Here is a 20340-nt window from a genome sequence, read left to right as displayed (position 1 = left end):
AGCAGGCTGGGCGTGCGTGGACCTGTGCATGCACGCGCCTTTGCTGACGTGGTTAAAAAAAAAAACAAACAGGAGAGGCTTGAAGCCAGACTGTCCCGGCCACAACTCTCAGCTCCTTCCCAACGTTCTGACCTTCGGAGGTCAGCACGTGCAGCCTGCTTCCTTCTTTCAGACAGGGTCCGGCTGCCTGGAGAATGAACAAGGGAGCACGCGGCGTGCAAAGTGCTCAGGGCGGAGCCTGGAACACGCAAGGGGCTCCATCACTAACTTTGACGGTTCCTGGAGAGCGAGGGCCTGGCTGGAGAGCTGGGCACATTCCTGCCCACTGGCCCTGGCCCTGGCCAGTCCAGGCCGTGACCAACATAGCTGCGGGGAAGTCTCCTCGGAGTCCAGGGACTACCTCGCATGACCTCAGGGGTCTACACCAGCAGAGTGGGGGATTTTTGTGTCCGTGGCTTCCCGTGGAAGTGCCTGGAGCCAGGAGAGACTGTGTCCCTTTCCCACTCAATCTCTGCCTTGCCACCCCGTCTCTCCCCGACGCTGATCTCCTCTGCCACACACACACACAGCTGGACTCATGGCCAGAGGGCCTTCGTGTCCCAGTGCAGCGAAACAGACGTTTGTTCTCAACCTTCCCTTCTCAAGCAACCACAGGACACGAATGGGACAGAAGCGTAGGGGAGCTTCTCCTTGCCTGCGAGCCTCTTTGTCCCTAGGTCATTGCCCGTACGCAGTCCCCATGCTTTCCGCCCAGCAACAATGGGCACATCGTGTCCCCAACACGGTTGAGCCTCCGGGTCTCTGTCACACACAAGCGTAAGATCAAACCCGTTCCACAGCCCAAACTGGAGCGCTCAGGGCAAAGTGCAGCGTGTGCTAACACTGGTCCCGGAGGCAAGGCTGAGGACAGCTCCCTGTGCACCTGGCACAACCTCAGCCCATCCTGTCCACAGGCGTGTGTGGGAGGGAGGGGTTGTGGGGGGGGGCAAGAGGGCTCTAGACCATCCATAGCATGGGCAGGAAATCACGCCACACTCACTTCCTCCTCCTGGGCCCCACAGGAGGCGAGTGGGGATGGCAGTCACTTTGGTGCACTGACCCAAGTTCACTGTGCAGACCCTGGAGAGATCCCTCATCCTGAGTTTGGGGCACATGATGTGGCCTTTGAAAGCCTGGTAACAGTCAGCGGACAAACCCACAGTACTGTCTGAGTCACCTGTGAGATTCTGCCATTGGACAGAACAGGTGTCATTGTCCCAAGGTTGCAGCTTTGCCAAGGCCACTGTTGTCTGCAGGCTCACTGACTTGACCTGGGAGTCAAGGTTCTTGTGAGTCAAGCCCGGGTTAGAGCTGGCTTTCAGGAGTCATTGCTGAAGGGCTGAACCTGGTATCACTGCTCCGTGGGAGAACAGGTGTTGGAGAAACCTCCGACTGAGCTTGTCAGCGGAAGGGCTGTGCTTTTTTTTGGTTTATGTCTTCCGGGAAAGCAGTGAAGGAAATCTCCTGTTATCCCAGATGAGCACACACTGAGCAGTGCAGCTTTCACGGCTTGAGAAGCACCCACTTATGACCATGGAAAAAAGGGTCACGGTGACGACCAGCCCCAGGACACGGGCAAAGCTCTGGACTGACCCAGGCTTACACGGTGAAGGCCGTGCAGCTCCTCCCTCACCCCTCATCTGCAGTACTTAACAGCAGCATCAACAACAACAAACCTCTTTCTTATTTGGAAAGAATTACAGATTTGCAGAAAACAAACCAAAAAAAAAAAAAAACAAACCCATAGTACAAAGAATGTCCACGTCAACCCCCCAGATTCACCTGCTGATAACGTTGTATCCCACTGCTTGTTGCTGGAGTCCTCTTTCTCCTCCTCCCTCCGCTCCCATCACTCAGGGGTGTGCACACAATCCCATGAGCAGGTGCGTGTCTACACTTGGCTGGGTCTCATTCAGTCCTAGCTAATCACCACCAGGGCGAGAGGCCAGGTTGGCATGCGAATCAGCTGGGGGTTGGATGTGGCCCTCAGGACTTCACTGAAGGGAGCTGGTGCTGTGGTGCAGTGGTAAAGCCGCTGCCTGCAGTGCCAGCATCCCATGTAGGTGCCAGTTTGAATCCCGGCTGCTTCACTTCCAACCCAGCTCCCTGCTTATGGCCTGGGAAAAGCAATGGAGGATGGCTCAGGTACTTGGATCTGTGCCACCCACCTGAGAACAAAAGGGGCTTCTGGCTCTTGGCTTCAGCCTGGCCCAGCCCTGGCTATTGAGGCCATCTGTGGAGTGAACCAGCAGATAGAAGATCTCCCACTGTCTCTCTGACTTCAAGTAAATAAATAAATGTTAAAAAATAGTTACCAGCAGAAGTGTTCTAAGAAACCTTCTCCTCGAGAGATGCAGATGTTGGAAGAATACCTGTCACCCGCGATGCCTTTGTCAACAAAACCCAGGCAAGAATCAAACTTGTACTTTTTTTTTTCTTTTCAGCCCAAGGTAAGTAATAAGGAAATCCTTTTGCATTTATGTGCATATTTTCTCTCTCATACACACTCACAGATAGGTAATTTTCTTTTCTGAACAGTTTTCAGGGTGAATTATGTATATCGTGGCTCTTCGCTCTTAAATGTTTCAGAATGTATTTCCTAAGACCAGGGATACCGGCCGGCACCGTGGCTCAGTAGGCTAATCCTCCGCCTTGCGGCGCCAGCACACCGGGTTCTAGTCCCGGTCGGGGTGCCGGATTCTGTCCCGGTTGCCCCTCTTCCAGGCCAGCTCTCTGCTGTGGCCCGGGAGTGCAGTGGAGGATGGCCCAAGTGCTTGGGCCCTGCACCCCATGGGAGACCAGGAGAAGCACCTGGCTCCTGCCGCAGCACGCCAGCTGTGGCAGCGGCCATTGGAGGGTGAACCAACGGCAAAGGAAGACCTTTCTCTCTGTCTCTCTCACTATCCACTCTGCCTGTCAAAAAAAAAAAAAAAAAAAAAAAAGACCAGGGATACAATCCTACTTAACCTAAGTAGTTATCAGTATTTTTATCTAATCTGCTATTCATATTCAAACTGTCACTTGATCACATGGTGTCCTTGGAGCACTTCCTGCCTCCAGTCCAGGGTCTGGAACATTTTTATAGCCTTTGCTTTTTATGACAGTGACATTTTTTGAAAACACACCACCCAGCTCCTTGCAAATGGGCTTTCCTCCTGCGGTCTGGCTGGCATTTCCTTGTCACACTGAGGGTGCGAATTCTTTTTTTTTTTTTTTTTTAAGATTTATTTTATTTATTTGAAAGAGTTACAGAGAGAGGTAGAGCCAGAGAGGAGGTCTTCCATTCTGTTCATTCACTCCCAAAATGACCGCAAAGGCAGAGTTGAGCTGATCCATAATCAGGAGCCAGGAGCCTCTTCTAAGTCTCCCATGTGGGTGCAGGGCCCAAGAACTTGGGCCATCCTCCACTGCCATCCCAGGCCGTAGCAGAGAGCCAGATTGAAAGAGCAGCAGCCAGGACTCGAACCAGGGCTCACATGGGATGCCGGCGCTGCAGACTGGGGCTTTAACCTGCTGTGCCACAGCACTGGCCCCAGAGTGTGAATGCTTGCTTGACCTTCTCCCCCTGCATAAGTCTCACCTGCTTCTCCATGAAGCCCAGGAACTCTCAGGAGCCGTCCCGACCCCTGCCCTGTCTTCTGTTTGGCTCTCCTGCTCTTAGTCTGTTTTTAAATCGAGGCACAAGATGCAGCCCTAGCGCACAGTTGCTGAGCTCTGACAGACATGTGCACAGATGCACCTGCAGCCCACTGAGAACATCACTTCTTAGACATGAACCACAGCCCAGGGAGATCAGAGCCCATAGCCCATGCGCCCTCTCCTGATTCTCCAGGCGAGAGCGCTCTGGTCTCAGAGAGGCGGCACTCACTGACGAGCAATCCACCTGGAGGGGTCTGGGGGACACGTGTTAGGACCACAAAATAGAACGGTATCCAATGCGGTCATCTGCACTCCATGCCCGCCTACCCCAGGGATAGAAGTGCATCACAACCATACCACTGGCTGGGTGCACGGTCACAAAGACCTACAATGATAACCAGGACCTCACACTCAGTCTTACTTTTGATTCAACAGCAATGGGTAGAGAAATGGAAAACCACCAGGAGCCCAAGACCCCACCGCTGATGAGTCTGCAGAAAATCTCTGCTCCAGGCAACAGCAGGCATCCCAGCAGAGGCCTGAGTCATGCCAGGTGGTCCAGGGCCAGGCCTCCCAGAAGCCTTGGCTGCTGGCCCAAGGGAAGAAAATGTAAAAGCAGAGTTCTTTCGAACTCTAACCGGAAACCAAGTGTAACTTGTGAAACGCAAGTTGAATGACGCTTCAAAACTGATTTGAGAGATTGTTGCTGGAAAGATGCTCCTGGAAACACAAACTGAAACTCGTAGAGTGGCGCAGGATGCGTCAAAGGGACCCAAGGGAGGGGGCGGGATGCTGGGCCATTCCTCGGCTCATGCTGAACCCACTGCCTCCAGCCTACCTTCCCTGCACCGCCAGGGCTTGGTCTCGGGGTGCACAAGTGTCTGTGAGAAAGGACTGACATTAGCTGTGAACACTGTCTTCTACTGTGGACTGTATCTGACGTTTCCCAGGGGAATTACTATTCTAGAATGAGGATAAAAATACAAAATCGACTTTTGGCCATTTCACACCATAAGCACTTTGCACTGTCTGCCGCCCTGTTTTAACCCAGGGAACAGCGCACCCTGCTCTGCTCGGTGTGGATCAGACACCAGGGCCTCCATGCCTGTGGCTCCCTGTGGTCCCGAATTCGGCTAGGGCCGAGCGAGAGCCTGGGATGGGGCTGGCAGCAGGTTCGGAGCCAGCAGAATCGGCCCACCCCTCACCCGCCTCGGGCAGCTCCGCCCCTGCCTAGCTCCTCACACCACACGCTTGGCTCTGACCCTGCTGCTTTATGCTGGGCACTGGGCCTGGACAGGAGGTCCCTGTGGAGGCAGGTGCCCTGCATAGGGCACTTAGGGTTTGAGGGTGTCCGGGTTTAGATGACTCCGACAGGTCCTCATATAGCCACCTCGTGGGGGCCCCCGCCCCGCAGAAGGGCTGAACTGGCCCAGACGCAGGCTGGGGTCCCCATAGATCTGCCCCTTCTCAGACGCAGGGACCAAGCTGCAGCACGTGTCTGGGCCTTCCTCAGAGGCAGACAGGAAGATTCTTCCTTGAGGCCCTTTCTCCACCAGCTGAGCAGGTATCCACTCAGCAAGCAGCTCAGGTCGGGACACACACACAGCGGCCAGTCCCTCTGGAAGGGAAAGTGCCACCAGGCCCCACCCTCCAGGTGCTGGCGAACACAACCCGACTCGTCAATTTCTCAGTTAGTCGCTTTTTGCAGAAAGTCCTGCCAAATCAGCCATCCCTGCTGCGCCCACCGGGGACATGCGCCTTTCACAAGTGTTCAAGCAGCCCCGGGCCAGGGGCTCCTCGGAGGAAACTTGTAGCACGGAGTCACTCCATGGGACCCGGGAAGCCACTAGTGTCATGGATGGACGGATTCCCAACACAGCACAGACACGTGTGTCCGTTTTTCTCACGTGCCTGGATGCCGTTGCGGGTAACACAATACGATTTTACTTAAACGCATTAATAATCCCTCATAGCTCCTTGCCATATCTGTTTTCTTTACTCATGGACACTTAAAATACAGACCTGGGTTGGGGAGAGTACAGTTCCCCCAGGAGTTAAGAAGCCACTTAGGTCACCTGCACCCCATTTGGAGTACTTGGGTTCCAGTCCCACCTCCAATTCTGATTCCAGCTTCCTGCTAATGTGCACCCTGGGAGGCAGCAGGCAACGGCTCAAGTACTTGGGTCCCTGCTCTCCATGTGGGAGACCCGGATGGTATTTCTGACTCCTGGCCACGGCCTGTCTCAGCTCTGACAGTGGTGGGCATTTGGGGAGTGAACCAGTGGCTAGAAAGGAGTTCTCTGTCTCTGTGTCCTTCAAATAAAATCAAAATAACTTTTAAAAATCCAGCCGCTGTGCTGTGAGTGCACACAGTTGCTATATTAGAAAGGCGCTCTTGGAAGCAGTCAGGAGCCCCAGCAACTCTGCATGCTGGTTCGGAGTCGCCTGTGGTGTTTTTGCTTTGCCCTTGTGGAGGCGTTGAGTTTGCTGACAACAGGATCACACACTGTGGTCCCTTCCTGACACCATGACCCAGTGCCTGAGCCCCATGTGTGCCTTGGCGTCATTCCATGAACCCTTCAACATCTGACCTGGACAGCTCTCGGTACTCAGGCCTCCCAAAGGGTCACACGCTCAGCACTCAACAAAGGCTGACCCTGTCCGATCCCTGGGTCAGAGGCTTCGGTTACTGAAAGAAACTCCACGGGCAGGCACTGGGCCTAGCAGTTAGGACACCGTGCAGGATGCCCTGTCCCACATCGGAGGGCCTAGGTTCATATCAGGCTCTGGCTCTGGACTCCAGCTTCCTGCTACTGCACACCCTGGAGCGATGGCTCCAGTCACTGGATTCCTGCCACCCAGGTAGGAGACCTGAACTGAGTTCCTGGCTCTCTGCTCGGACCCAGCTCAGCTCTGGGTGCTGTAGACATTTGCACAGTGAACCAGCAGATGGGAGCATACACTCTCTAGGTTAATTAACAACATAAAACAAAAATATAATCAGCAACTCCGAATTCACGGCCCCACTTCTGGCACCGGTGTTATCTGGGACGTTATCCGCAGGGAAGCTCTTATCTAGTTCCTGTTTCTGCAGAATCCAGCAGCTGCCTCATGACCATGGTCGGCAGGTACTTCTGCAGAAGAGCAGCCAAAGCCTTAGGAGCAGCAAGGATTTGTTTTCCTGTTTGGCTACTCTTTCCGGCACCACCCGGTGCAGACACTCAGCTTCTCATCTGGGAAAGAACACGTATTCTGCCCCCTCCTTTGGTTTTCTGAACAGTACAGAGAATGCTGGCAAAGGCACTTCACTAAAACACTTGGCTGTGCCTACACCTTTACTCAAATAGTTTTCACGGCTTTTTTTATTACCCCATCCTTGTGCGATTCCAGATTCTGGAAGTGCTAGGCCTCCAGTCTCGGGAGCTGTGGCTTGCAGCCAGGCCTAATGCGGGCAATCCCTGATGCCCACACAAGAGCAGGAATGACCAGTACTGGCACCAAGTCCAGAAATCAGGACAATGCCGGCCCTTGTCTGCTGGTGTAAAACAAACACACAATGTGTCATCCACGCCCGCAGTTTGTACAATGGTGCTTTATGCTCCACGTACCTCATTAAGCTCAGGCAGCCATGTGGGTCTACAGCTTGAAAATCTCTGAACTGCATGGCTGTGTGCCTGGCCTCTCCACAAACCTCTTCCCTCCACTCCTGAGCTGCCATTGCTCCAACCCTCACTTCCTATTGGTACCCTGCAGCCTGCTTGAGAATAAGGCCGAGGACAAAGGTCCTGGGTTACCTCCAGCTTTCGTGTCCCTTGTCACAGCCCAGTGGCTCCTGCCTTTCCATGCAGGCTCACCTCTTTAGGAGCTGAGTGGGTTGACCTGTGTCCCCTCAAGGATCTTAGCATCAGTGATTCCTGCCCTAACCTGGGAGTGTCTTGGAAAATCTGCTCTTCCCAAGGCCATGCTGCCCAGAGAAAAGTGCCTCTCACTGCAGTCACACATATTTATGGTAGCAATAAAATTATGTGGCTCATCAGAGCAGAAGAGGTGCTCTAGGGGCCTTGGAGGCCAATGAGCACTCAGCAAATCCAAGGAAACCGGTCGTTAGTGAAATGGTGCTGCCTTATCTAAACGTACCATCTCAAGCCCTGGATGCTGTCTTGGGCTCTAGTGCAACAGCCAACTCGTATACCAGGTTCAGCATCTCCAGGACCCAGCCTGGCTCACTAGGAGTGAGATGACCGAGAGAACCCAACCGCAAGTGGCAAACCCCACCCCAACTCTACCCCCACCCCCCGCCCTGCCCAGGAATCTGTAACAAGGCCTGTTCTCTGGCCCATTCTTCTTTCTGGCTCCCCTCCAGCCTGTCGGGTTTCCCCACCCGACAATGAACCTTTAACTCCGGTGTCTGCTGTGCTTAGTGGTGGCCTCTCTGTGATGTCCCACTAGGTGAATTCACGGGCTCAGATGGCTTTGCGTTCTGGGACAAGTGTGATAATCCTCCCTGCCCCCGCTGCTACCGACCCCCAGCCTGGGCTGGGCTCTCTGGGCCTGTTAGGAAACCGGGAAGCTGGTCTCCTCCAATCCCACCTCTGCTCCTCCTGCATTCTTCTCTCCAGGCTGCCTTCAGCAAGGAGGGACCACACCTGCTAACGCCACCTCCCCCGACTTCCTTCCTCTTGTCCTCAGAAATCCGCCTGCACTTCCTCTTTCCCCTTCTCCTCTCCCAACAGGGGGAGTCCTCCCCTTCCGCACCCCCTTGCATCTGTGCCCTCGTCACCCTGGCTCCTGCAGTTCTCGCTGTCCGCTCGCAGGTTTTTGGGACCCTGTTTCGGGGAGGGGGTGTTACATGGCCTAGGGTGACTCCCTGCCTCACCTGTTACAGCTGTGGGGGTGTGACCATCACAACCCAAGCCTCAGTTTCCCCACCGGTGAGTGAGTTGCTGTGGTGAGTTACTGATGGGATGCGGCTCGGTCACTGCAGACCCCAGCTGTCACCATTGTGATAACTCTGCCTCTTCAATCCCTTTCCCCAGGCTGCTTGTCCACGCCCACCTCTGATTCCTGAAGCTCACATGGCATTTGTGGCTTGTGTGCCTGTCACGCCTGTGTCTGCACGTCCAGCCACACCTCACACAACCTGAGCCAAGACAGACTCATCGTGGTCTCTCTCAAGCCTGCTGCTGCAGCCGGCAGCAGTGACAAGGGCCACTCCCCAGCCACCTACTCCACGCCTGTATCGTCTCCCACTCATCACCTGCCACTTTATGCAGAGTGGAGGGTCCCACCTCCCTTGTCCTCATCCACTGTTGCAATCCCACGTCATTCTTGGTCATGGTTAACTTTCTCCCTCCTTGCTCCACACGCTTGGCCTGCTGGCGCATGTGCCCCTCCTCCAGGTCAACCTCCTGGCCCCTTCTCTTCCCTGCACCCCTCACCCCTTCCAAAGGTCACACCCTTGTTCCTGCAGCACAGCCCTGGTGGGGCACTACAGTGTTCAGATGCCTCGCTGTCTGCTGAGCAGACTGACCTCAAGCTCATCACAACCCATTCCACACCTGCCCGGCCCCACCTCCCCATTCCACACCTGCCCGGCCCCACCTCCCGCATCAGGAGTCTGTGCTGCTCCAGCGTCTCCCGGGGCTCTGCCAGATGCCTGCGTTTTCCAGCCACTGACGCTCGCCCACACCCTTCCCTGAGCACGGAACACTTCTCTGCCCCACGGCCACTCTGATAAATCCAACCCCACACCCAATGACCTGGGCAGCAGCCATTTCCTCTCTGGACCCTCCTTGACCCAAGAGCCAGAGTTGGGGGTTCCAGAGCCTTCCACAGGGCCTCTCTTGTTCCTGCACACACGTGCTCCTTGCCAGACCACCGGCTCCCTGAAGGCAGGGGCTGTGTCTCCGATGTCTCTCTTTCACCCGCTCGGCCTGGCTCAGAGCAGCAGCTCATGAAGCCTCGTGAGTGATGGATTCCAGAAGCGCATCCCACAGGTGCAATGCTCAGCCCCATGGCTCCAGCGGAGCCTAGAGAAATCACCAGGACCAGGACAGTCAGCACAGAGTTAAGAGGAGGCCTCCTCTTACACTGAAAGCCTTGTGATCTGCACATTAATGAGGCTTTTAATGGGAACAAAGACCTGAAAGGTCCCTGATGGGGGAGGAGGGAGTGTCCTTTGGCAGTCAGCCTCCAGGATGGGCCTTGGCCAAGCAGCAGAGGGACTACCAGCCTCTAGGTGCACAGCCCCGGGCTCCAGCTCAGCCCCAGCCAAGCACACCATTAAGCTCCCACTCGTGCAAAGGGTGTCAAGATTTAAAGGGAGAGCTTGGAGGGTGGGCATTTGGTGTAGTAGTTATAATGCCACTTGGGACACCTACACCCCACATTGGTGTGCCTGGCTCCTAGTCCCAGCTCTGTCCTGTTTCAGCCCCCTGCTAATGTGTACTCTGGGAGACGGCAAGCCATGACTCAAGTACTTGGGTCCCTGCCACCCATGTGGGACACCTGGATTGAGTTCCTGGCTCTTGGCCCAGTCCCAACTCTGGCAGACATCTGGGAAATAAACCAGCAGATGGCAGATCTCTCTCTCTGCCCTTGAGATGAATTTATTTAAGGAAGGGTTCTTTGCAGGTGCCTCACTGTCAAAGGCACACGTGACTAGTCCCAGGCCAGCCCTTGCTTGCTTGTCACATGGCGAGGACCCAGGAGAACACCTCTGTTAAGCAGAAGAGTTGACTGTTTGGCAACTGCTTTCTCGTGGGCAGTGGCTGTCAGCGCCAAGTGGAGATTCCCCTGTGACTGGACACAGCCCGCCTAGGTAACTGTTTCACAATATGTGCCAAGAATCTGAACAATGGCCACGCCCTTTGGCCCACTCATGAGTCCGAGAGCCCACGCCTGCAGGGAAATACCCGAAATGCAGGCCATTCTTCAGACAAATTCGCTGATCACATCACTATTATCCAGAGAGGAAAAACAGTCAGCAGCCTAAAAGTTCACCAGTAGGACGGCTGTTAAATACCATGTTGGCCAGAAGTACCAGGGCACTTCCAAAAGTGTGGGCAAAAGGGAACTAAAAGGTGAGGCTTTTGGTGCAAACAAAGTTTCAAATCCATGCCTATCAGCAGTCTTAGGAAAGTTCATGAAAAATGCATATTATGAGAAAACTACACATGAATTATAAAAAAAAGGTTTGCACCAAAATAAACGTGTGTTTACATGCCATTCTCCCGCAAACGTTCTGAGTTTCCCTCCTGTCTGCCAAGCACGCCGCCTTTTCAGCATCACACACTGTGCTAAGGGCTCTGTGCGTCCTAACTCCATCATTTCCTTCCAGCCCAGCCCAGCCCAGCTGCGAAGGAGCTACCACCGCAGTGCCGGCTTTGCTGGTGGGTAAATCGAGGCATGGCACCGATATGGGAGTCAGCCAGCGTCTCTTGGCTTTGAGGGAGGGGGGATTGGAGGTGGCGGTCTAACTCTGGACACTGAATTCTTCCCACATGGTAGCGAGTCTCAGTGCACTTGTGATGCGGTATTGCACACCCACTGGACATATCATGCAGCTATCTCACATGCTGTTTTCATTACATGGAAAAGTTCCATAAGAGGATGTGAAATTACAACACAGTGGGAGTGCTGACTCTCGCACTCTTCAGTCTACGTGTCCAGAACAGGAACAAGAACACGCTCAAGTGTTAACAGTGGTGTACTGGGTAGGCGGGCATTTTCTCCCCCTACTTCATGTTCTCATTTAGTTTAAAAGGCAGAGTGACACAGGCAGAGACCTCCCATCTGCTGGTACACTCCTCAAATAACCTGCAATGGCCAGGGCTGGGCAGGGCCAAAGCCAGGAGCACAGAAACTCTGCCTGGGTCTCTCACGCAAGTGGCAGGGACTCATCAACTGCTTCCCTGGGTGCTCCCTAGTGAGCAGAAGCTGGAATCAGGAGCAGGGCTAGGGCTCAAAGCCGGGCACTTGGATACAGGAGACAAGGGTCTTAACTGGAGTCTTGACCACCATGGCCAGTGCCCATCCTCCCACCCCGAGGGTTCTGTAGTTTGTGGTTTCAACCTCGGTCACCAACGACAGGTGATCAGGAAGAACTCATGGGCTCTGTGTTTGCCAGTTCCCCAAGATGAGCTGGGTTCTTACCTCAGCATGGCCTCCAGTGTACCTGTTGCAGGTCCCAAGCCAGATACTGCAGAGGCCTCAGGCAGCAGTGTGTAGGGGCCACCTTGCCCATCCCAGGGTCATCCCCCAACGACCTGGGGGGAAGTGGCCAAGCAATACTGGGGCAAAACCACCAGTCCTGAGCAACCCCTGAGTGCTGCCTAAGGCCTGTTGGGAATATCTGCATCAGCGGTCACCAAAAAGGCTGGCGGAGGCCACCAGTTTGCAGCCAGTCTTGGCCCCGCCGTGTCCAGTCCACACAGCTATGGGCTATGTGCTACTTGTTTTTCTTTTTTTAAAATTGAATTACCTGGCAATTTCCAACTGAAACATCCCACAGAAAACAAACTACCTAGCTTGCTGCCTTTTCTTAAAATGCAGAGGGTCTGGGGCTGGCATTGGAGCAGTGCCCATTGCTCGTTATGCTGGCAGCCCATAACGGAGCCCTGGCTCGAGTCCTGGCTGCTGTCCTTCAAATCCAGCTCCCTACTCATGCCCCTTGGAAGACCCAAGCACCCGGACCCCTGCCAGCAATGTGGGAGAGCAGGATGGAGCTCCTGGCTCCTGGCTTTGGGCTGGTGCAGACCTGGCCGTCATTTGGGGAATGAGCCTGCAGATGGAGGCACGCTCCCACACTCTCTTTCTCTACCTTTAAATAATTCAATCAATAAATTTTTAAAAAATCAGAGAACCAAGGCACATTAGCTACACGGCAACAGCAGCTGCCACAGGGTCACACCCACCCACCTTGGACAGGATGTGGGTCCTGCTCGCCGCAGTCCCCACCACTCCTAACTGCCTCCCAGACACTGGCGATGAGCCGCTGCGCTTGGACAGCTGCTTTTCTAATAGCTGAGGAGCGCAGAAGGTGGAGTCTGTCTGAGTCCATGCTTCGGTCAAAAGAGGAAAATGGAAGTGGAGGTTGGAAGGGCGGTGGTCCCGGGAGGGAGGGGAGGGGAGAGGGGATTTCCCGGCACCTGCAGCTCTCCCTGCTTTCTGCTTCCGGCCCAGAGGGCTCCCGAGGAACCCACATGAGAGGCTGCATCCTTCCTCTGCTCCTGGTTCGGCACGCTCACGCCCCTGGCAGCCCTGTCTCCCCGCTCGTGGGCCTGCCCAGCCCCTGCAGCCACCACAGGCCTTCCCCAAGAGCAGGGGTGGGAAATGGGGGGGGGGCAGCCCCACACCGCCCACTGCACACCCATCCTGGGACCCACACAGCCTGCCCATCACTTGAACATCGTCAAGCTGGGGGCACGGCTCCCAGCCCAGCTCCCCACTGAAATCTGGGGCAGTTTCCACCCCGAGGTCGAGTGTTAGCAGACTGCTACAGCCTCAGCTCCTACACAACCTGGGGGCAGAAGCGGGGGAGCCGGGCAGGGCTGAGACCCGGACAGGAGCCTCCCGGCCTTCTCCGCACTCCCAGGTGGCCTCCTGGCCCGTGGGGAAGGACAAACCTGGGCTCATTTCCTGTTGCTGCCTCCACGGCCACAGGCAAGGGTCTGAGCAGGGGCGGTGGGGCGGGCACCCGGGATCTCAGCTCTCAGAGGACTTACCCAGGAGACAGGGCCAGAGAAGGGCCCACACTTCCCCAGTGGGCAGCTCCGAAGGGCCCGAGCCTGGTGGATCATGCCCCAGGCTGTCACGCCCAGGTGGGGCAGGCCTGAGCGGTGCTCAGCTCTACCTGAGCAGGCGCACAGGTGGGCCTCCAGATCTTCCCTCTGCCCACCTGCTCCCTGACCCCTCCCTGCAGCCCGCCCATCTCCCCCCTTCCCGCCTGGCTCACTGCCTGGGCAATGAGAGCAGACAACGAGGCCAGCCTTGCCTTTGCCACCGCACCCCTGCACCCGGGGCACTGCAGGTGCCCGGCTCTGGTTTGCCAGACCAGTGGGCCAGTGACAGCGATGGCTCTCACACGGTGTGGCTGGGAGCCAGCGAGATGATGCAGGTGTCACACCTCACGGGGTCTGCCACGTGACGAGCTGCACCCCGGTCACTCAGCTCCCTGGAATCAGCTGGGAGCTGCAGGCCCAGCCATGCCCCTGCTGCTCTTGCTCTGCCTCCAGTCTCCAGCGGCTTCAGGCCTGACCTCCGACCCCAGGCTGCCACCGTCCTAGCACGCTGTCCAGGCAAGGCGGGGGCGGAGGAAGGCGGCAGAGGTGTAGCACGACACTGCACAGGAAGCTCCTGATTCCCGCCCTCCCAACGTGCCGATGGGGGCTGTTCTTGGGAAACGCCTCTGTGCCTGCACTGGCTGAGGCCCCCTCCCAGCGTGCGCGTCCACACCTGCCCCGATTTCCCCAGCTCAGAGGGATGAAGCACCAGGTGGTGGGGGCGGTGGGGCTGCCCATGGGAGCCCCTCCCTAAATCTGGACCCTGCAAGTTTTCAGACGTCATGAAGAGGTCCCCATGCACCCATGACACAGACAAGTCTTCCTGAAGGAGCCGGCCCAGAGCCAGCAGACAGCCTCGGGACCAAGCATCCTGGCTTTGCAGCCTGTGCACAACGCCCCCCGTAGCCCCTCGCTGGGCCTCTGGGCCAGGGCCTAAGAGGCAAGCTGCAAGCACCCTTCAATCCAACTAAATTGTGCCCAGGCATGCCTCACTGTGCCGCTCTGATGAGAAGGAGCCCCTGCCCCCGGAGCTCCCTGGGCATCCACACAGAGCTGACCACATGCAGGTCCTGGCTGCAGTCAGCTGTCTGGGAGGCGGGGACCCTGGGCCTTGATGCTTCCGAGTGACACCAGCTGGACCCCAGCCTCTGCAGGCACAGGAGTCACACAGAGGCCATTCAGGGAGAGGGGACTTATGCACAGGGGTAAAAATAAAACTGGAGACCGTGAGCCCTGACCACATGCTAAGGTGACCAGGGAGGGACCCGGGTCCAACCATTTTATTCTACAGGAATGAAGACTGAGGCCAGGAGGGGTAGTGCCTTGTCTGAGGAGACAAGGAAATGAGACGCAGAGCTGAGAACAAACCCCAAGCCTTGCGTGGTGTGCCCCATGAGCCCCAGCTCTGCCTTGCACCTTCCCTTATCAAAGCCACCCCCAGGGAAAAAGCCAGCAGGGAGGAAAGGAGAGAACTGGCCCAGGGTGTAGGAGCTTGTCGCTCCCCCTCTTCGTGGGGGAACGACACTAAGCCCTGCCTAGGCTTCATATCCGAGTCACGGCACCATTATGTCGCTCCCCCTCTTCGTGGAGGAGCAACACAAAACCCTGCGCTGTTCTGTCTGCTCGGCCCTCCCCGGGTTTGCTGCTGGTTCTTCCCGGGTTGGCTACTATCCCTTCCACCTCCGTGGAAGGGCAGTTCCCCCTGGCCGCATTCCCCACTTCCGCAGGGGAGCGGCACACCGCCGGCCGGTTCTCTCGGGGGCTGCACGGGTTCCCTTAGATGTTCCCCATAGATGTTCCTGGTGCATGCCGTCTCTCTCCTCCTTTATAGTCCTCCTCCGCCAATCCTAACTCGGCTGCCCACACGCCGAGTACGCTGCTCTCCAATCAGGAGCAAGTCCTACAGTTAATTGGTTGAACTGGAGGCAGCTGTGCGGAAGCTGTTTACTTCTCTCCCAGCGCCATATTGTGGGAGAGCAGATGCATAGAATAAGTCTTAATTCCAGTAACTCAGTCTAGTCCGGTTGCTCCCCACAGATCCCCCTTTCTTTTTATTTTTGGCGTTGATACGCGCCTGTCTTCGGTGTCCCGCGGCACACACTCTGCTCTACTTGCTAGAGTTGCCACAGGCTCTTACAAGTCCTATCAATCAGGCAAACCGAATCCGGGTCCTCTCTTCGCCATGTTGTGAGGAGGTTTTTAGGCGCTGATGCGTGCCTGTGTTCGGTGCCCTGCAGCGCATGCTCTGGTCGAGCCTGCAGGGGCTTACAAAACCTATCAGGCAAACCGAATCCAAGCCTTCTCATTGCCGTATTGTGGGGGAGACTTATTAGTGTTGGTTCGTGCCTATCTTCGGTGACCTGCAGCTCATACTTTGGTCGAGCTGCTTGCTGGCGCTTACCGCCTTAATCAGGCAGACCGAATCCAAGCCTTCTAATTGCGGTATTGTGGGGAAGCCTTACTGATGTTAATTCGTGCCTGTCTTCGGTGACCTGCGGCGCATAAGCTGCTAGCCGCCGCAGGTGCTCATCGTGCTCATCGCCTCACTTAATCAGGCAGACCGAATCCAAGCTCTCACATTGCAGTGTTGTAGGGAGGCCTTTTTATTTCTCTATTTCTCTATCTCCGGGCATTCCTATTTCTCCCATTTTACTTCTATCTTCCAGCATTCCTATTTTTCTCACTTTACTTCTAAACTTCTGTATCTCTTATCCCTGCGGCTTTCCGGCACCTCGCCCCGCCGGCGGGTTCCCGGCTCTGCGCCGCTTCAGCCCGCGCGCCTCTCTCATCTGCGCAGCTTCCCGGCTTTGCGCGGCTCGGCTTCGCGCGCTCCGCGGTCTCCACGCTTAACCCTTTTCGCGTCTGAACCACGGCCTACGCCAGCCCCGTTCCCTATCTATTCACGCCCCGTGCTCTCTCTGCACGCGGCGGCTTCCGCGAGTAACACAGCGTAGCTTACGTGTCCGCCATTAGCATTCAATCTAAGTTCCCCGGGCTAGCCTGGCGAATTCAACCCAGCGTACGTCTCCGCCCCACGGTTTGGCTTCCCGTCCTTTGCTCCCCGGGCTAATCAGACGGATCCCAACCTGGCTCACGTTTCAGCTTCTGGTTTCAACTTTTCGCCCCCTATTCCCGGGCTAACTTGAGAATCCCAAAGTGGCTTTCGTGTCCGCCTCGGCCTGCCCCCCGCGGCTTCAATTTCCCTAACATTTTTCTCTACCCGGTATGTTTCCCCAAACTTTCCTCCAACGATACTCCTCCCTCATTTCTCCTGGGCTCTCCCCACAGTCCGCGTCCGAGTCTGTTTGTTCTAGCGTTCACTTTCACTTTCGACCTTAGAGATTTCTCCCAGCTTCCCCCCGTAGTCCGTATCTGAGTCTATGCCTAGGCTTTCAATAGCTTCTTCCGGCTCCTTTTTCGTCCGACTTTTCCCTAGGCTGTTTGCTAGTCTCTCTCTCCGATATTTTCCCAATTCTTCCCGTTTCTTCCCTCCTAAGTTTGCTATCCGTCCTAGGTTTCCTATCCAAGCTAGGTTTCCTATCCGAGTCACGGCACCATTATGTCGCTCCCCCTCTTCGTGGGGGAACGACACTAAGCCCTGCCTAGGCTTCATATCCGAGTCACGGCACCATTATGTCGCTCCCCCTCTTCGTGGAGGAGCAACACAAAACCCTGCGCTGTTCTGTCTGCTCGGCCCTCCCCGGGTTTGCTGCTGGTTCTTCCCGGGTTGGCTACTATCCCTTCCACCTCCGTGGAAGGGCAGTTCCCCCTGGCCGCATTCCCCACTTCCGCAGGGGAGCGGCACACCGCCGGCCGGTTCTCTCGGGGGCTGCACGGGTTCCCTTAGATGTTCCCCATAGATGTTCCTGGTGCATGCCGTCTCTCTCCTCCTTTATAGTCCTCCTCCGCCAATCCTAACTCGGCTGCCCACACGCCGAGTACGCTGCTCTCCAATCAGGAGCAAGTCCTACAGTTAATTGGTTGAACTGGAGGCAGCTGTGCGGAAGCTGTTTACTTCTCTCCCAGCGCCATATTGTGGGAGAGCAGATGCATAGAATAAGTCTTAATTCCAGTAACTCAGTCTAGTCCGGTTGCTCCCCACAGGAGCTGTGGAGCGGCTGCCCCGCAAGGCTAAAAAGAAAGCTCCACCTTCGAGATCCAGAGCTGAGCTGCCAGCGGGGACGAGGAGAGGAGTGGCCAGGTGGGGCTCGGGCTGTGGGCTCCGGAGTAAGACAGAGGTGGGCGTGAGCTGAGTGGGACTGAGACTGCTGCTGTCGCACAATCTGTCGTGATTGTTCAACCAGAGGCCCCTGCAGACTCACTGTTTTGCACTGAAGGCTGCAGAAGTGTGGCCCTGAGGGTCTCAGCCTCAAGGAGCCTCAGTTTTCTCATCTGTAAAATGGACAGGATGACAGCTCGTGCCCCAGGGTTGTTATGAAGATGAATTAGGGGCCCGGCACATGTCAAAGGCTCGACTGAGGGTTGCTGGTGCAGCTGGGGAAGGAAGAAAATGGCAGCCTGTGACGGGCAGACGGGTGTGCCCCGCTCAGGAGCCCTGATGTGCAGAGCTGGACCCCAGATCTGCTGCCCGGAAGAGGGCCACGGGCGCCCCCACCTCTTACCTTCCTGAAATGGCTGTGTTTGCATCTGCAGCCGGATCTTGATGAGGTCCACGGGCCCGCCCAGGCCCACCGAGACCACGCCGGCCACCATGCTGGCCAGGAGCAGGTCAGACAGGCTGCGGGGAGGGCTGGCCTCAGGCTCCCCACAGCGGTGCCGCCCCAGGAGCCTCTGTGTGTTGCTGAACACCCCGAACACCACTGAGTTGTAGACGGCGATGCTGGCCAGGGGGAAGGACATGCCCTTGAAGAAGCCGAAGACCTGCAGGGAGACAGACAGGCAATCACAGTGCATCCCTAAGCCCCGGTGAAGGGGGGGAGGGGACCCCGCAGGCTCAAGGGGCATCTGGGCCAGCTGTAGGGAGCTTCCCCGGGAGCAGGGCTGGGTCCTGATGGGGGCTCTGGGGCGGGGAGGGTCTCAGCCACAGCACCCAGGACTTCGAGGCTGAGGACGGGGAGCTGCAGGCTAGGGCAGGGTCCTCTGCCTCCTGCATTCTGAACGAGAGCCTCAGAGGTCCTGAGGGAAGTTGGAAAATTCCACAGGCACTTGCTGGAGTGAGGACAGCAACACACAGGACGACGAGACAATTCCGGGGACCAGGCCGCCAAGAAGATGCTGCCTGAACGCCCGTGTCCCCCATCGGGCAGTCTGCCTGGGTGGGAGTCCCAGCTCCCCTTCCAACCCCAGCTTCCTGCTCACGTGCACCCTGGCGGGGAGCAGGGGATGACCCAAGGAGGTGGGGCCCTGCCACCCACATGGAAGACCCGGATGGAGTTCCTGGCTCCTGAAACAGCCTGGCCCAGCCCTGGCTGTTACAGGCACTTGGAAAGCAAACTAGCAGGGGGAAGATCTGTCTGTCTCTATCTTTAAAATAAATAAAAATTAATTTTAAAAAACTCTAGGAACTGATGTGCACGTCACAGTCTACATGCAAATCCACCGACCCCCAGCCCATGTCCTGCAGCTTGTGTGCCTCGGGCAGGACTGCTCACACGTACCAGCAAGTGCACATGTGTGCATCACGCACACACACATGTGCACTGCCTGCTTCAGGATCTTTCTCCCTATCAGAGTACCTCAGCCAGGAGCTGCTGTGTCTCAGAGACATGCCCCAGGATGGGCCAGCTGGCGGGCACCCTGGGAATGTGTGCCCAACACGAGACTCAGTGGCCACCTTACAGGGCACAGAGGAACTGCAAGAGCACTCGGAACACCAAGTCCGCAGGGCTCACCCTGATTTCCAATGAGCCCATCTAGAGAGCTGAACCACGCCCTGGTGCCAGCCTCACTCCCTCTGGGAAAAAACCCACGGTGCCTGCAAAAGTTTCCAAGCCCCAGGGTCCATGCTAGGATGGAGCTGGTTCGGATAACACTTGAAGGCTTGAAGTATGGTATGAGATGACTGATGGAACAAAGACACAAGCCTTAGCCATTCTCACTCATTGCCCAAAAGATAAATAAACACTGGAATTTATTCCTTGCCCTTGAATACAACACCACGTTCTTTCCCAGGTTCCCAAGGCCCCGCGTGGCCACCTGAAAGACTAGTTCCAGGAATTAACCCTGCCTGCTCCCCCTACCCCCACCCCAACTCCTAGCCCTCCTAAAATATATGAAGGCCTGGCCCTAGGGTCCAGGCCTTCTGCCACGTGTTCCATCAATGTGCACACCAGCAGTTGGTCACCCACGTCTAGGAATTCATTTTATCTGAATAAATTCAGTCCGGCTCTAGATTCGTACACTGCCTCCCCTCTATTTCCTGCCCCCTTTCCTAACAACGAGAAGGGAAATTCAGCCAAAGACAGAAAGCAGGAAGGACCATGGGGCCGCAGCCACGTCCCCAGCCCCGGGGAGGTGCCCGCAGGCCCTGGCCCGCCCACCCGAGCCTCAGGGACACTTACGCTCTCCCTGCTGTACACTGTGCGGATGCAGTGGAGGGTGCCCCTGTAGCCGACGCCGGCCTGTAGGCGAGTCTGCGGAGAGAGGCAAGGGTATGTAGCTCAGGCATTGCTCCCATCCTCACTGCCCACAAAGGTGCCAAGAGCCGGGAGGGCCCTGGCCAGAGGGAAGCAGCCAGGTAGGAGGCCGAGGTGCCAGTGCTGGCCTTGCTGGTGCTCCATCCTCCACTAGCACTGCCTCCCGTTCAGACCTGCTCAGCTCATAGAGGCCCGCTGAGCCTGAGCGAGGGCCCCGGCCAGCCAGCGGGGCAGACACAACGCTGCTGATGGCGCCCGACTGCAGCCTCTCCAGGACAGAGCTG

At 56.5% G+C, this 20340-nt stretch overlaps 1 protein-coding gene across 6 annotated transcripts in view; it reads right to left on the bottom strand.

Moving 5' to 3' along the window:
* The window catches only part of SLC25A48 (solute carrier family 25 member 48), a 51493-nt gene that overhangs the window by 15167 nt on the left and 15986 nt on the right, over nucleotides 1-20340 (bottom strand). For 5 of the 6 annotated variants that reach the window (XM_089335891.1, XM_051843408.3, XM_070076121.2 and 2 more), the window contains 2 exons: nucleotides 19982-20053; nucleotides 18083-18341 (listed from right to left, as the gene is read on the bottom strand). In XM_089335891.1, the coding sequence (XP_089192017.1) occupies nucleotides 18083-18341; nucleotides 19982-20053 (331 nt within the window). The remainder of the gene's footprint in view (nucleotides 1-18082; nucleotides 18342-19981; nucleotides 20054-20340) is intronic. The other variant, XM_051843409.3, reaches the window with a different exon arrangement.

This window comes from Oryctolagus cuniculus, chromosome 6, assembly GCF_051225735.1.
Source record: "Oryctolagus cuniculus isolate XC-2025 breed Fujian yellow rabbit chromosome 6, ASM5122573v1, whole genome shotgun sequence".
Lineage (NCBI taxonomy): Eukaryota > Metazoa > Chordata > Mammalia > Lagomorpha > Leporidae > Oryctolagus > Oryctolagus cuniculus.
This window is presented reverse-complemented; position numbering and strand designations above follow the sequence as displayed.